Source organism: Notechis scutatus, chromosome 5 (genome assembly GCF_049901735.1).
Source record: "Notechis scutatus isolate UNSWTSFEM ecotype Mainland chromosome 5, rNotScu1.2, whole genome shotgun sequence".
Taxonomy (NCBI): Eukaryota; Metazoa; Chordata; class Lepidosauria; order Squamata; family Elapidae; genus Notechis; species Notechis scutatus.
Genome location: NC_142013.1, coordinates 38,085,372 through 38,101,258, shown reverse-complemented (window position 1 = coordinate 38,101,258; position 15,887 = coordinate 38,085,372). Strand labels below are relative to the sequence as shown.

Sequence of the window (15,887 nt, the reverse complement as noted above, 5' to 3'; positions counted from 1 at the left end):
AAAACCCAATGCAGGCAGGCAGAATTCTTGGAAGGTCATGGATTTTCAAAACACAACAAATCAAGGTTTCTGTTCTTACCCAAATTGTAGAGTTATAGAAGTCAATGAACTAAATGCACTAAGCATATATCCAAAGGATGGAATAAGAAAAAAAGGAACAAATGTACTAATGTGTCTCTGAAAAATATCAATTCCAGGTTAACAGATAACAGATAATCAGAGTTGGAAGGGACCTTGTAGGTCATCTAGTCCAACCCCCCACCCAAGCGGGAGACCCTACACCATTTCTGACAAATGGCAGTCCAATCTCTTCTTGAAAGTCTCAAGTGATGGCGCTCCCACAACTTCCAAGGGCTAGCTGTTCCATTGGTTGATTGTTCTCACTGTCAGAAAGTTTGTCCTTAATTCCAGGTTAAATCTTTCCTTGTTCAGTTTCTATCCATTATTCCTTGTCTGGCCTACAGGCACTTTAGAAAATAGCTTGACCCCTTCCTCCCTGTAGTAGCCCCTCAAATATCAGAAGACTGCTATCATGTCTCCCCTGGTCCTTTTCTTTACTAGACTAGCCAAGCCCAGTTCCTGCAACCATTCGTTGTATGTTTTAGCCTCCAGTCATCCTGGTTGCTCTTCTCTGTACTTTTTCTAGAGTCTCAACATCTTTTTTATAATGTGGTGACCAAAACTGGATGCAGTACTCTAGGTGTGGTCTTACTAAGGCTTTATAGAGTGGTATTAGTATCTCCCTTGATCTTGATTGTATCCCTCTGTTAATGCAACTTAGGATTGCATTAGCTTTTTTGGCGGCGGCTGCACACTGCTGGCTCATATTTAGCTGGTTATCCACTAAGACTCCAAGATCCCTCTCACAGTTACTGCTATTTCACCCAGTCTATATGTGTACTTTTGGTTTTTCTTGCCTAAGTGTAGGACTTTACTTTTCTCTATATTGAATTTCATTTTATTAGATATGGCCCAGTGTTCTAGTCTTTCAATATCCATCTGGATCTTGAGCCTATCTTCTTGGGTGTTAGCTATTCCTGCCAGTTTAGTATCATCTGCAAATTTGGTAAGTTCCCCTTCTATTCCCTCATCTAAGTCGTTAATGAAGATACTGAAGAGTATTGGACCTAAAACGGAACAACCCCACTGCTTACTTCCCTCCATGTAGACAAACCCATTAAGGACTACTCGTTGAGTATGGTTTGCCAGCCAGTTGCGAATCCATCTAGTGGTGGTGCTATCTATTCCACTTTTTTCTAGCTTACTAAGAAGTAGGCTGTGGTCTACTTTGTCAAATGCCTTGCTGAAATCTAAATATATTATGTCCACAGTATTTTGCTGGTCTACTAATTTAGTCACTGTGTTGAAGAATGAAATAAGATTGGTTTGGCATGATCTGTTTTTAACAAACCCGTGGTGACTGTTAGTTATTACTTTACTTGTTTCTAGATGTTGGCAGATCTGTTTTTTTATTATCTTTTCCAGTATCTTCCCAGGTATTGATGTTAGGCTGATTGGTCTATAGTTTTCTGGGTCTGTTCTTTTTTCTTTTTTGAATATGGGAACCACATCAGCTCTTTTCCAGTCCCCTGGTAGTTCCCCGGTGCTCCAGGATTTTTGAAAGATATGGTGCAGTGGTTCTGAGATGACCTCTGCCAGCTCCTTTAAAACTCTGGGATGTAATCCATCAGGCCCTGGTGATTTGTTTTCATCAAGATCAAACAGGTGTTCTCTTACTATTTTTTTGCTTATTTTAACTTTTATTTCTGGTCTGTCTTTTACAGTTATGTTTTTGGTGGGCTGAGCTATAGTTTCTTTTTGCGTGAAGACAGATGCAAAGAATGAGTTAAGCAGTTCTGCTTTCTCTCTGCTGCCTGTTACTTCCTTGCCATCTTCTTTCTTTAGTGGACCGACTGTTTCCTTGGTTTTTTTCTTGTTATTTATATCTTGGAAGAAACTTTTTTTTATTATCTTTGACTTTTGTTGCAAGTCTTTGCTTGTTCTGAGCCTTTGATATCCTGACTTTGTCTTTGCAGATTCCTGCTATCTGCTGATATTCTGCTTTAGTTGTATGTCCTTCTTTCCATTTTTTGTACTTGTCCTTTTTTCTCTCTCAATTTGCCAGAGAGATCTTTGTGCAGTCATGCTAGTTTCTTCTTGGATTTCTTGTTTTTCTTTCTCAGTGGTATTGTGCTGGTCTGGGCTTCTATGATCATACTTTTTAGAGTTTCCCAAGATTCTTGAGTTGTTTTCCCCTTTAGGATTTTAATCCATGGAGTCTTTCCCAAGTTCTTATTAGGGGGTACATGTCAAAGTCTATGAAAAGACTTCGATTTTTTTTTCTTGCAAAGCCTTGGGAAGTTACAAACCAGTTATCATGAAAAGAAAAATGAGTGAAACTACAAGAAACTGGCTAGTGGGTTGGCAGGCATGAGATTAACAACGTGGGATAGGGGCAGAGAGAAAAGTTATCAGAGACTTTAGTTTAGGGAAAAAAAACAAATATTCTAGTACAGACTGAAAATGTTACTGTGAGTCATTATAAAAAGGATGAACAAAGTCGCACATCTCCTGAAAGCCAACAACCACCACTCTCCCAATCAACAACTGCATAGAATGACAAATTTAGAAGCATACATTCCTTCATCAAAACTTGGCTTTTTAAAAAATAAATAAATAAATCAGCAACTGGAAATTATTCAAAGCCTTAGAAAACCTCTCTGGGGAATGAAATACACTTCTGAAGTGAAGTAATTACATCTGTGGTTAATTTCATTGGAAGCTTGCTAACTGACAAGGAAGCATTTACAAAAGCTGCAATCACTGGGATTACATGTTCTCATGAGTCTTACATAGCCATACAATCCGGGATGCTCACACTCAGCTCTTCAGTGCAGATGTCCTCTAATTAGATATGTTTCAGACCCAGGTGTGCATATCAAAAGGTAAACAGAGCATACTGATGAGTTGAGAAATTCCCAAGAAATTCTCTTTAACAGTAGCACTGTGTGGATTCCAGACTCAGAATAAATTTCAAAATTAAGGCAAGTTTGCTGCCCTTTTCCTTGTAAATGATAGCCTTGACTATGAGACTGCAAATGCAAATTCACCCAAATGGGAGCAATCACTTTTGAAACCATGGTAGAGAAAGTTATTTTAATAATAGCCTTCCTGCTTTTTACCATCTTCAGTTTATGACTTCTTGCACTTTCAGCAACCCTTGCTTCATTAGGAACAAATCATATTTCTTTCCAATGCAAAATCTCTCTCCCCTCAATTCAGATAGATAGGGTTGTTTAATAAATTTCCTGGGGGAAAGAGGGAAGCAATCTATTACTTGAGAAAATGATATTTTATTTAATGGAGCTTTGAGTGAATGCAAGAACTGTGTTGTGTGATGTTACTTTGAGAATATCGACGTTCCTTCTACTTTTTATTTTTTAAACTGTTTCCTGAGGAAAGTCTGAGCAAGTACAGTTGGATATAGAAAATATATACAGCCCTGGTAAAATGCCAGGTTATTGAAAAGTAAAAAAGACCAAGATAAATCACTTCAGAATTCTTTACACCTTTAATATAAAAATAAACTGTACAATTCAAATGAAAAAAAAACAATGAAATTCTATGTGTTCACACCCTCTTATAAGTAGAGATGTGGTTGTATTCAGAATTAACCAAAAAAAATCAAACTGATGTTAAATAGTAATCACTACACACCTGCCACGTGGTAAAATGACTCTAATCAAGCTGTATAAAGTTCAGCTGTTCTAGGAGATTTTTTCTGACATTTACTAAGTTGCTTCTTATAGCAAAAACCATGCTGTGCAAAGAGATTATAAAACATCAAAAGGACTTCTTGTTAGAAGATGTAGTCAGAAGAAAGATACACTGAACACACTGAAGACAACCATTAACAAGTGGAGAAAATGTGGAACAATAGTAACATTACCAAGAACTGGATGTCCCTACAAAATCAATGAAAAATAAGAATAAACCTGGCCCTAGAGGCTGCTAAGAGGCCTCTAATGTTGCTTATAGCCAGTATTTGCCAGAAATTTCTACAGCTAGAGCTGTAGAAATTTTTGGAAAATAATGGCTGCCTAGTACATGTGACCACAATCCCCATATTTTTCATATGTCTGAGCTGTGGATGGAGTGGCTAGATGAAAGCCTTTTCTTATAAAGAAAAACATTCAGAAAGGCTACATTTTGCAAATACCTATGTCAAGTCTGACAAAAGCATGTGATGAGACTTTGGTTTACATTTTGGCCATAATTCCAAAGAGTATGTTTGGTGCAAAAATAACACATACACCAAAAACAGGGCACCCAACCGCAGGGCCCCAACGGCACCCAACAACAAAAAAACCCCACCAACCCCCACGGGCCCCGGTGCAAAAATAACACTGCATATCACCAAAACTATACTGTATCCACAGGGACAAAATTATGCTTTGGGGCTGCTTTTCTTTAGCTGGAACTGGGGTTTTAGTCAAGATGGAGGGAATTATGAGCAGGTTCAAATATAAGTTAATTTTGGTACAATAACTTTATGCTCTGTTAAAATGCTGAAGACAAATTTCACTTTACAACATGACAATGATCCAAAGCATAATCAACAAAAGAATAGCTTCACCAGAAGCTATTCTATATTTATTCATTTTATAAAAGCCTAGCCAAAGTACAATTGAAAGTCTGTGAGGTGACCTTAAGAGGGCTGGGCACAGAAGATGCCCTCACAATCTGACAGATTTGGAGCACTTTTGAAAGAAAAGTGGACAAAGATTCTCAAGGCAAAATGTGCTTTGCTGATAGGCTCCTTTCCCAAAAGACTGAATACTGTCATAAAATTAAATGGTACTTCAATAAAATATTAATTTAAGAGTGTGTGCAACTTTATGCAACCATGTTATTGTCAGTTTTCCCCCCTAAAATATTTCAGTTTGCACTATCGAATTGTACAATTTATATGTTATATTAAAGGTGGAAAAATTAGGAAATCTTAGTCTATTTCTTTTTTACATTTCAAAAACCTTGCATTGTAACAGGGGAGTGTAGATTTTCACAATAGAACAAACAAAATGTTAAAAAGTTATGATATTTATGTACTTACTTACCAAGCACATCTAAATTATATTAAAGTAACCAAAATATCTTTACAATCTCCAAGGCATGTCACAATTTTTGACCACTCCTAATATTTGGAAATTGAAAGTTAAAAAATTTGACACACCCTACATGTATCAGTATCTCCCAATTAATTTCTAATAGTTTCTTTTTCCTATTTTTATTTTTTACATATTTTTACATATTTTCTTTTTTCTCTTTAACGTATTTTTCTCTCTGTGTTAGGTTTGGTAGTTTGTCCTGAGAATTTCTTTGCTATCAAGAAGGAACATCCTTACCATTGAATGATGATGGAAGAGCACACAATGGCAGTTGTCAAAACAACTAGGTTTCTCAAAAGGAAGAACAAGAACATAGTTTAGTTTAAACGTGACAATGGGTTAATGCAATGTGGGATCCAATTCTAATCCTAGTGAAAAGATGTGGATTTAATTTATATATAGATAGGTAGAAAGATTGATATAGATAATGCAGTTGAAGTACACTGATTATGATCCATGCTTTTGTCTGGCCCTTCACCACTGTAGGTGAAAGAATGGATTATATTATCTTTGCACCAGTTCATTGTAAATGCACCTGCCTCTATATTTCCAAGCCTTTGATTCCAATCTGTTTTCTGACCCAAGATATATTTACCGCTCTAGAGTGGATGCTTTGTTCTGTTCTAAAAATAACTCTAGCTCTGATTCACTGTGACGTCTGGCATGGCCCTCCCCTCTAGCAGCTGGCCATTGCCTGGTGAAGTAATTTATCTTGAGCTGCTAATGGATTTTTTTAAAAAAAATAATTTTGTAATCAATCCATATATGACCTATTAAGTCAATAAACTATTTTCAGGCATGGAGGTTCTTATTCCTTTGCACCATCATAACTCCCAATGGGCACCTTTACTATTTCTGTCCTGGCTGAGTGAAGCACGCACCCCTTGATTTTTCACTTCCTTCCTATAGTACTGCAAAACTTCCTTTCATTAAAAAAAAGTCTTTAAGTTTCAATATAGGAAGTTTGCTACTTCATTTCTATGAAGTTGAACTAATAGCTCTTCCTCAGTACAAATTTTACACGGACCTACAGAGGAACATTGGAACAACAACAAATAAATGGGTCCTCTGCTGCAACTGATTGGTATAAGGGTACTAGAAAGGGTAAAAGAGGAGAGAGAAGAAGGGTTTTAATTAGTGTCCAAAGACATAATATTTTGTGTATGTGTGTGTGAGTGACTGTGTGTGTGTAAAAGAATCTGGGAAACCAAAGAAAATCCACGACATTATTGAAGTCTAAAAAAAAAAGAAGAAGAAGACAGGCATTGATAGACAGGTCCACATAGAGGCAATATGGCTCGCCTTCACTGCACAGATGGGAAGGCCAATATATAATAGAACAGAATTCAGGTCTTGGGATGGCCATAAACCCAATCACACTGTAAACCATTACAATTTGATTTATAATTTCTGAAGCAACAGGCTTAAGAATCAGATGGAAGGAACATGGGAGACAAACTTTAGGTTGCAATGTGGAATTACCCTCAAAATATTTCTACTCCCCCAAATCCATAATATTTTTTTTAAAAAATCTGCTACTAACTGAATGAAAACACATTTCTGATTCTGTAGCACTCTCTCTCTCTCTTTCTCTCTCTTTCTCTCATCTTTTCTTTTTCAAATGGCTGCATCAACTCCTACTCTCCATGCACTTTTCATGAAATGATTTTCTGATTTTTGTATTTCCCATGACAAATGACTTGGCAGAGACTCTTCCTAAACATATTGAACCTGCTTACAAAACTGTAGGAGGGGGAGGAAAAGACAAAAAATTGAACCACATGAAAAATCATAATTTAAAAAACCTGAATGAACCAGTGCTATTCAGAAAACAATGTCTTTATAGATGTTCCCCAAAGTTACAGAAGCATATGTATAGAATAAATTCTGTAGAATGTGAAGTAATAAAATAGTATTAGGCTGGCTGCCTACAGTGAATATTCTGTAGAGAAAAGGCTGCAAAATTAGTTTGAAATCTGCTATTATGTAATTGTTGAAAGCAGATGAAAGAAGTGTTACTATGCCTGAAAATATTTATTGCTTATTTTTTTAGACAAGTGGCTATAAGTGCATTTGATATCTAATATTTTTAGATATCTGATGTCAAATCTTTTAACAGAAATTTACATTTTTTCATGTATCAACTTAAACAGTTTTACAGTTTTCAATTCTTCAAATATTCATTGCTATAGATCAAAGTTATACATTTAGTTCAATGATTTATACAGATCTGCAATGCATTTGAATCCAGTATTTAAGTAATGTAACTGTTTTGAAACATAAGAAATGTACACTATCACAATGTCCTGGTCACCATTGCATTTTTTTCAGCAACTTCTTTCCATCTTTTTAGATTTCTAGATTCTCAGTCTAACCTTTTTCCTCCCATATGGAATTTCTGCAGAATTACTAATGACTAATCATTTTTCCCCTTATGCTGATAATTATCAAAAACTATGGCAATGGGAATCAAATGTAAATATACAAGATATTTAAGAAGAATCTATATCTAAGCAATCATTATGTGCATTGACAAACATATGGCAATTTACTGCTCTAGACCTACACACACACACACACACACACACACACACACACACACAGAGACAACCTTCAATGATTATAACAACCACAAAAAATTGAATAATTTTATTTTTGAATAATCAGTGGTCTTGTTTCTCTGCCTGTTTTCACATATTGGATGAAGGAAAATTTGGATGAAGGAAAATTAAACTTATGTTAGGCAATATTGTCATATTTTACTTTGTTTCATGATTAAGTTTCAAGAAACCATGCTTTAATGCCAAATTAGAATTATGCCTATGTCAGAAGATAAGAAAAGCTGATCTGAATGATGTCTGAGATCTGATAATGAAGATAATGTTCCATTGCTTAGGAAAATATGTGAATGTTGCAATAAGGCAACATAATCTTTATATTTGTCTTGTTAACCGACTGGTAATATTCTATAATGTTACCATATGTCATTGACAATGGCATCCTATTATTTTTCCCTGTATCTCCTCTTGATACACTGTATTTTTAGACATTGGAATGCAGAACCTTATAAGAAATAAAATAAGTATCTTATACACAGGAGAGCTTTACAACATACTTCCAAAAAATATTATACTTATTATTCTAAATTTGCATAAAATTTTGGATAGATTCCAACAGCTGAGTACCGCATAAGCTGCTAGGGCTTTCACTGCTGTGGAATAGCTTATATTTCATAAATTCCATAGATAAATATAAGCCCCTATTCTCCAAGGAGCTGGTAAAACTAGGATTAATGCTTCCAAAACAGTACTATGGAAAATATTTATATTTTGAACATCAGAACATCAGGTCAAATATCAGAAATGTTCACTGAATTTCATTCACATTATTTTTAAACAGAATACTATTTCCACAATTATCAAAAGGTATTTTAAAAAGATATTCATACTTAAAAGTTGACTTATGGTGTAAGTCCATAACTATTCATAAATAAACCATCAGAGGTGATTAATTAGTTGTGCCATTTGTATATCAATAAATGCTTCTACTGGTGCAGTTCTATTTTTAGAAATATTTACTAAAATGTAGTTTTCAATTGAATTAAACATACGGTGTACAATGTATAATTCAATGCATATCAGATATATTCCAAATAGCCATCAAAACCTATGTTGGTTGACTTACCCCATTTAGAGGATAGGTTTTCCATCCTAGCTCTCCAATTGCAGTGGTTGTGTCAAGTAATACAACTAGAAATAAATAAATAAAGTTAATTAAGAATGTGTTTTAAGCAATTTAATGCAGCAAGCTACACAACTTTATAAAATTAGTACCTTTTTTCTATGTTGCATTAGGCAATCAACTCATGAAATATGGATATCCTAAAGGGATACCTTTTCCATTTTAACTATTAATAAACAGAATTTTAATAATCTTGTTTACAGATTGTCAAATATCCAAACCTCTCTTAAGATATTTTAAAATGCTTTTTTGATGCAGGAATCTTTAAGAACCTGTGCATAGAAATTAACACAGAAACATGTCAATAGGAACACGTGCATTATTCATTGTAGAACAGGGGTGTCAGACTGGATTTCTTTGAGGGCTGGATCAGCATTGTAGCTCTCCTCCATGGGCCAGAGGTGGGCATGGGACGGATGCTTTCTGCAGCACCCTGGCGGCTAAAACTATCTGCGCACAGCCTCCCTGTGCCTCATTTTCACCATCCATGGCCTCCTGCAGCACTCTGCTGGCCATTTTTGGCCCAGATTTTTCCCATTTGCAGGTCCTTTTTTGGGCCATTTTTCGGCCCATTTTCGGCCAGCAGAGTGCTGCAGGAGGACATGGATGATGAAAAGGAGGCACAGGGGCCCCGTTTTAGTTTCCAGAGGTCTTTCATATTTCCAGACTGGCCCTGGGGGCTGCATTTAAGCACCCTGTGGACCAGATCTGGCCTGCGGGCCTTGAGTTTGACACCCCTGTTGTAGAATAATGAATATAATAAAGGCCTACTTAGGATTAGTATTCTTAATTACTGTTGTGTAATTTGTTGTGCATGAAGCAAACAACACATTTAGAATATATCTTCCTGTTCTCCCCAACATATCCATAACAACAACAGCAAAAGAAAGTATTCCGAAAGTTAAAATCAATAGTAAAGAAGTAATAATAGAGATTTTTCTTCCAGGTTTGAAATATAAAATTTATACTTTGTATATAAAACCTGCAGTTTTGTATAAACTTATGCTGAACTAAGTTCTATCAAATTATTTTTAAGAAGTCACACATAGCATTAGGGTCATAAAATGGAGTTCATCTTATTTTGTACATATGTGCATATATATGTATCTACCATATATGAGTGCATATGCAAATTTTAATATGCATGCTATTTTGAGAATAATAAGCATCGATAACATGAATTTAAATAGTTTGAACAGTTTGTAAAATATTATTTTCTGTGATTAATAGAATTATGATGCTTTTTAAAATCCAATGACCTGGATTTGCATAACATATTGAATTATGCACAGGAAAAATATTTAAGCAAAATAAGAAAATAAATTGGTTGTTTAGTTTATGGTTCAGTATGTTTGCAAACTGGTAAATAATTAAAAAAATAATTTATCATACTTTTATTTAATGGTAAATACTGGTTTCTAATGTATTTATAAACTTACCACAATTCAAAAGCAGTGTGATATATGTAGAAGCAGGATAGAATATTTTAGAAGGCTTTTGCTTATCTGAATAAAAATGTGGAAATTGGTGGAATATAGTAAATTGAATGCCCCTATAAATGCTGGAACAAAGAAACAGCAGTATGCTATAATATTTACAGGAAAACTGTTATATAATAAGGTAATGTCTGAAAGTTCTCTGTGCTTTATATTTGCAGAAATTTGATATTTAATGAGATTCATGTTTAGTTTGTATTTCGTTCAAGTGGAAATACTTAACTGGACCACAAAAATAGCACATACTGTAACTCTAATCTTGTTCTTTTATATGGAATAATAAGGAGTGAATAATGCTTCATAGGTTCTCTTCTGTGGAACTCTAGGCATTAAACACCCACATGCTGTTGATACATCCCTCTCTGTATTTGAATATAATATATATGAATAAGTAGCATAAAAACATAGAATACATTTTATAGGCTGCAAATTCTGAGATTCATGTTAAACTTACTTATAATATTATCAAGAAAATATGGTCCTTTTCCTACCATTTCTAAATAAATAACACATATTAATTATTCTGTTAAATAAGGGGACCATGATGAGGTATACAGTATCTAGGATATTTTTGAATCTTCTCAATAATAATTACAACCAGATTCAGTATTAAACTTATGTTAAATAGGAAAGAATGCCATTTTGACTGCTCTTCTAGACACCAGCAGTTGGCCATTCTTATTTCCTCGACTAAGGTAACAACAGAGCATAAACTGAAAAGAGGGCTCTGGCAACTTCTTTGAGTTATGCAGGAGTAACTCTTGAATTAATTTTATTTGAAGGAGGCAGTTGTCAATTACTCAGATATCAAGACATAAAAGACTTTATTGAACAAAACCAGCATTTTCAATGGTACTCATAAATTTCTTGTAAATCAATACAGCCGTTTGCAAAATTGATGGAGGGATCTCATTTGCCAAATGCACCTGAGATGCTGAAATTCCATCAACACCATTTAGATGCAAACTATTGCAGGAATTGATTCTATAGATAAAATAGTACATGTGAAAAGCTATTGCCAATATTTCATTTCCTAGAAAGAATTGCAGCTGATAGGCTAGTCATAGCTGAGCAAAGCATTTTCCACAGTAAGATGACTAGATCGAACTAGGTGGTGTTGCTATATTCTATAAAAAAATTTACATCTAAAAATATCCAAGTTGTCTCCAGGAACTTGCCCTTCCTGAAACCATCATCTGTGAACTATCCTCAAATATCACAATTCGATTCTTACTATGTTACAGAGCACCTGATTATGACATTGAACATGCAAACAAGCTAAATACATTACTAACATGGGCTGCATCCTGCCCATACCCTTTTATCCTTCTAGGTGATTTCAATCTACCTCATATTGACTGGACCCTAAATGATTGTACAACTGAAATCATACACACAACCTTCTACAATGCAATTACAAATCTGGGACTGGAACAACTAGTAATCAACAACACTAGACTAAACAACTGCCTCGATCTCATCTTCTGCAACAGTTTGAACCTAATTTACGGAATACAAACTAAAGAACCCTTTTCCAGTAGTGACCACAATATGATTGACTTTTGTCTCAACATACATCCACACAAAAATCACCACAATGATGTAATCCCCTATTGTAACTTCAAAAAAGGCAACTATGATCTTATAGAAAACGATCTCTCATCCCTTGATTGGAAATCTCTATTCACTGGATGCAATACCGTTGAAGACCATTATAACATATTTTTACTTGAAGTCAAAAGAGTCATCAAACTATATGTTCCAACAACAACTCCCAAAACAAAACAAAAAAGCAGATTACCCATATCAATAAGGAAACTTCAATCCAAAAGAGATAACTCTGGTGGAAAAACAAATCTGGTCACGCTGCCAATTTCAAAAACCGATACAAAATTTATGCCACCAGATAAAGACTGAATGCACCAATTATCACATTAAACAAGAGGAAAACCTTCTAAGCACCAATTCCACCCGAGCTTTTTACAATTTTGTAAACAACAAACTAAAAGACTCAAGGTCCATCCCTCCCTTGATAGGACCTGATGGTAAAGACTGCAACGACGACACCATTAAAGCCAACATCTTTAACACATTCTTCGGCTCAGTATTTGTAAACAGCAATGGATCATGCCCAGTACCACAGATAACAACAATGATCTAATACATATCGATTTCACAGAAGACAATGTCGAAAAATCACTATGCAATCTAAAACCATCTCTATCTATTGGACCGGATGGAATATGTGCCTACTTCTTAAGAAAGCTATCCACTGCCATAGCCAAACCTCTAAGCATAATCTTTGAAAAATCTTTCAGAACCAGCTCCTTGCCTAACCTATGGTCACAAGCCACAGTCATCCCCATCTTCAAAAAGGGAGACCCAAGCCTAGTTGAAAATTACAGGCCAATCTCCTTATGCTGCGTCACCTGTAAAGTCATGGAATCAATTATTAACCAATCCATCATCCTCCACTTAGAGACAAACAACCTACTCTCCAATAAACAATTTGGTTTCAGAAAAAAACTATCCTGTAATCTGCAACTCTTACACTGCAAAAACATATGGACGACACAACTCGACCAGGGCAAAGCAATTGACGCAATCTACATAGACTTCTGTAAAAGCCTTTGATTCAGTGGTACACGACAAACTACTCCTAAAAATAAAATCCTAGGTTTCTCTGGACAACTGAATAACTGGATAGAAGCATTCCTGTCAAACAGACAACAAATGGTCAAAATCGGGAGCGTTCTATCAAATCCAGTACCTGTCAATAGTGGTGTCCCCAGGGCAGTGTTCTAGGACCAACTCTCTTCATACTCTACATAAACGACCTCTGTGATCATATTAAGAGCAATTGCTTCTCTTCGCTGATGATGTAAAGCTGTTCAATACCACAGACAATACTGCTACCCTACAAAAAGATCTTGACTATGTATCTGAATGGTCAAACAAATGGCAACTTCAAATCTCAACAAATAAATGCTCTGTCTTACATATTGGCAAAAAAATCAGAAAATAAAATACAAGCTGAATAGTCAAGATCTTGTTGATGACCCAAGCTCTGTAAAGGACCTTGGAATACTCACCTCTAATGATCTAAGTGCTAGAGCCCACTGCAACTACATAGCCAAAAGGCATTAAGAGTTGTTAACCTAATCCTACGTAGTTTTTTCTCTGGTAATATCACACTACTAACCAGAGCATACAAAACATTTGCTAGACCAATACTCGAATACAGTTCATCAGTCTGGAACCCTCATTACGTATCTGATATTAGCACAATTGAGAAAGTCCAGAAATATTTCACAAGAAGAGTTCTCCACTCTTCTACTCGTTGTAGAATACCTTATGCCACCAGACTTGAAATTCTAAAACTAGAAAACCTTGAATTACGCCGCCTTCGGTCTGACTTAAGCATGGTATATAAAATCATACATTGCAATGTCCTACCTGTCAATGAATACTTCAGCTTCAACCATAACAACACAAGAGCACACAATAGATACAAACTCAAAGTAAACCGCACCAAACTTGATTGCAGGAAATACGACTTCAGCAATAGAGTGGTCAATGTCTGGAATACTCTACCCGACTCTATAGTCTCTTCCCCAAACCCCAAAAACTTTAACCTTAGACTGTCTACTATTGACCTCACCCCTTTCCTAAGAGGTCTGTAGGGGCGTGCATAAGCGCACATCATCGTGCCTACCGTCCCTGTCCTATTGTTTCTCTTATTCTTTTATTTTTCTTATATGTACCCTTTTCATGTATTCACAACTATGTATACACTTATACTTATTATCTTGTAAACAATTGGCAAATCAAATAAATAAAATAAATAAATAAATAATATTATCAGGAAAATATGGTCCTTTTCCTACCATTTCTAAATAAATAACACATATTAATTATTCTGTTAAATAAGGGGACCATGATGAGGTATACAGTATCTAGGATATTTTGAATCTTCTCAATAATAATTACAACCAGATTCAGTATTAAACTTATGTTTAATAGGAAGAATGCCATTTTGACTGCCCTTCTAGACACCAGCAGTTGGTCATTCTTATTTCCTTGACTAAGGTAACAACAGAGCATAAACTGAAAAGAGGGCTCTGGCAACTTCTTTGAGTTATGCAGGAGTAACTCTTGAATTAATTTTATTTGAAGGAGGCAGTTGTCAATTACTCAGATATCAAGACATAAAAGACTTTATTGAACAAAACCAGCATTTTCAATGGTACTCATAAATTTCTTGTAAATCAATACAGCCGTTTGCAAAATTGATGGAGGGATCTCATTTGCCAAATGCACCTGAGATGCTGAAATTCCATCAACACCATTTAGAGTATATTGCATGAACTGATTCTATAGATAAAATAGTACATGTGAGAAAGCTATTGCCAATATTTCATTTTCTAGAAAGAATTGCAGCTGATAGGCTAGTCATAGCTGAGCAAAGCTTTTCATGGCTATGAACTACATATTCTTATTTAGCAATAGTCTTGTCTCTAGGACAACACCTAAGTTGTATGCGGGGGTGGGATTCAAATTTTTTAACAATCGGTTCTGTGGGCATGGTTTAGTTGATGGGAGTGGCTTGGTGGTCATGTGACTGGCTAGGTGTGGCCAACTCAATATCATTCACATCGAGGCACACATTTCCTTGCCTGGCATCTCATGACTGTGGGGATGCTGCAACAGTCGTAAGTGTGAAAAATGATCATAAGTCACCTTTTTCAGTGCCATTGTAACTTTGAATGGTCACTCCACACAAGTACTAGCAGAGGAGGAAAAAAAAAACCTCCAGAAACATTCCTGAGACAGGAAGTCTAGTCCTGCCAAGAATGTAATAAGGGTTAACGGAGAGGCAGTTTCTGTAAGCAACACCAGAATGTTTCCTTCCTGCTTTCCTTACAGGATTAGGCCAGTAATTTCTTCTAACAATCGGTTCTCCGAACTGCTTAGAATGTTAACCAGTTCAAGCGAATAGGTGTGAGCCTGTAGAATCCCACCCCTGGTTGTATGTTTCAATATCTAAGGGGTTGCTACATAGAAGCAGGGGTCAACCTATTCTCCCAAAGCACCTGGGAGCAGAACAAGAAGCAACTAATGGAAACTAATCAAGGAGAGAACCAATCTAGAACTAAGGAGAAATTTCCTGACAGTTACAACAATTAATCAGTGGAACAACTTACCTCCAGAAGTTGTAAATGCTCCAACACTGGAAGTTTTTAAGAAGAGATTGGACAACCATTTGTCTGAAATGGTGTAGGGTTTCCTTCCTGAGCAGTGGATTGGACTAGGAAATGTCCAAGGTCCCCTCCAACTCCATTGTTATTCTGTTATTTTTTAGTGAGAATAAAAGAAAACCCTAGCAGCAGGCAAAAGATTCCAGTTTTTCTGCAATTCTGTCTCAGGACTGAGCTTTAAAGCCTTCAAATAACAGGTCACGATTTCCACTGTGTGTTAGTTC

General features: G+C 35.7%; 1 protein-coding gene across 1 annotated transcript in view; it reads right to left on the bottom strand.

The window, feature by feature from the left end:
• EPHA6 (EPH receptor A6) overlaps positions 1-15,887 on the bottom strand; it is a 415,605-nt gene that overhangs the window by 376,946 nt on the left and 22,772 nt on the right. The window contains exon 2 of the mRNA XM_026664024.2: positions 8,853-8,917. Coding sequence (XP_026519809.2) covers positions 8,853-8,917 — 65 coding nt within the window. The remainder of the gene's footprint in view (positions 1-8,852; positions 8,918-15,887) is intronic.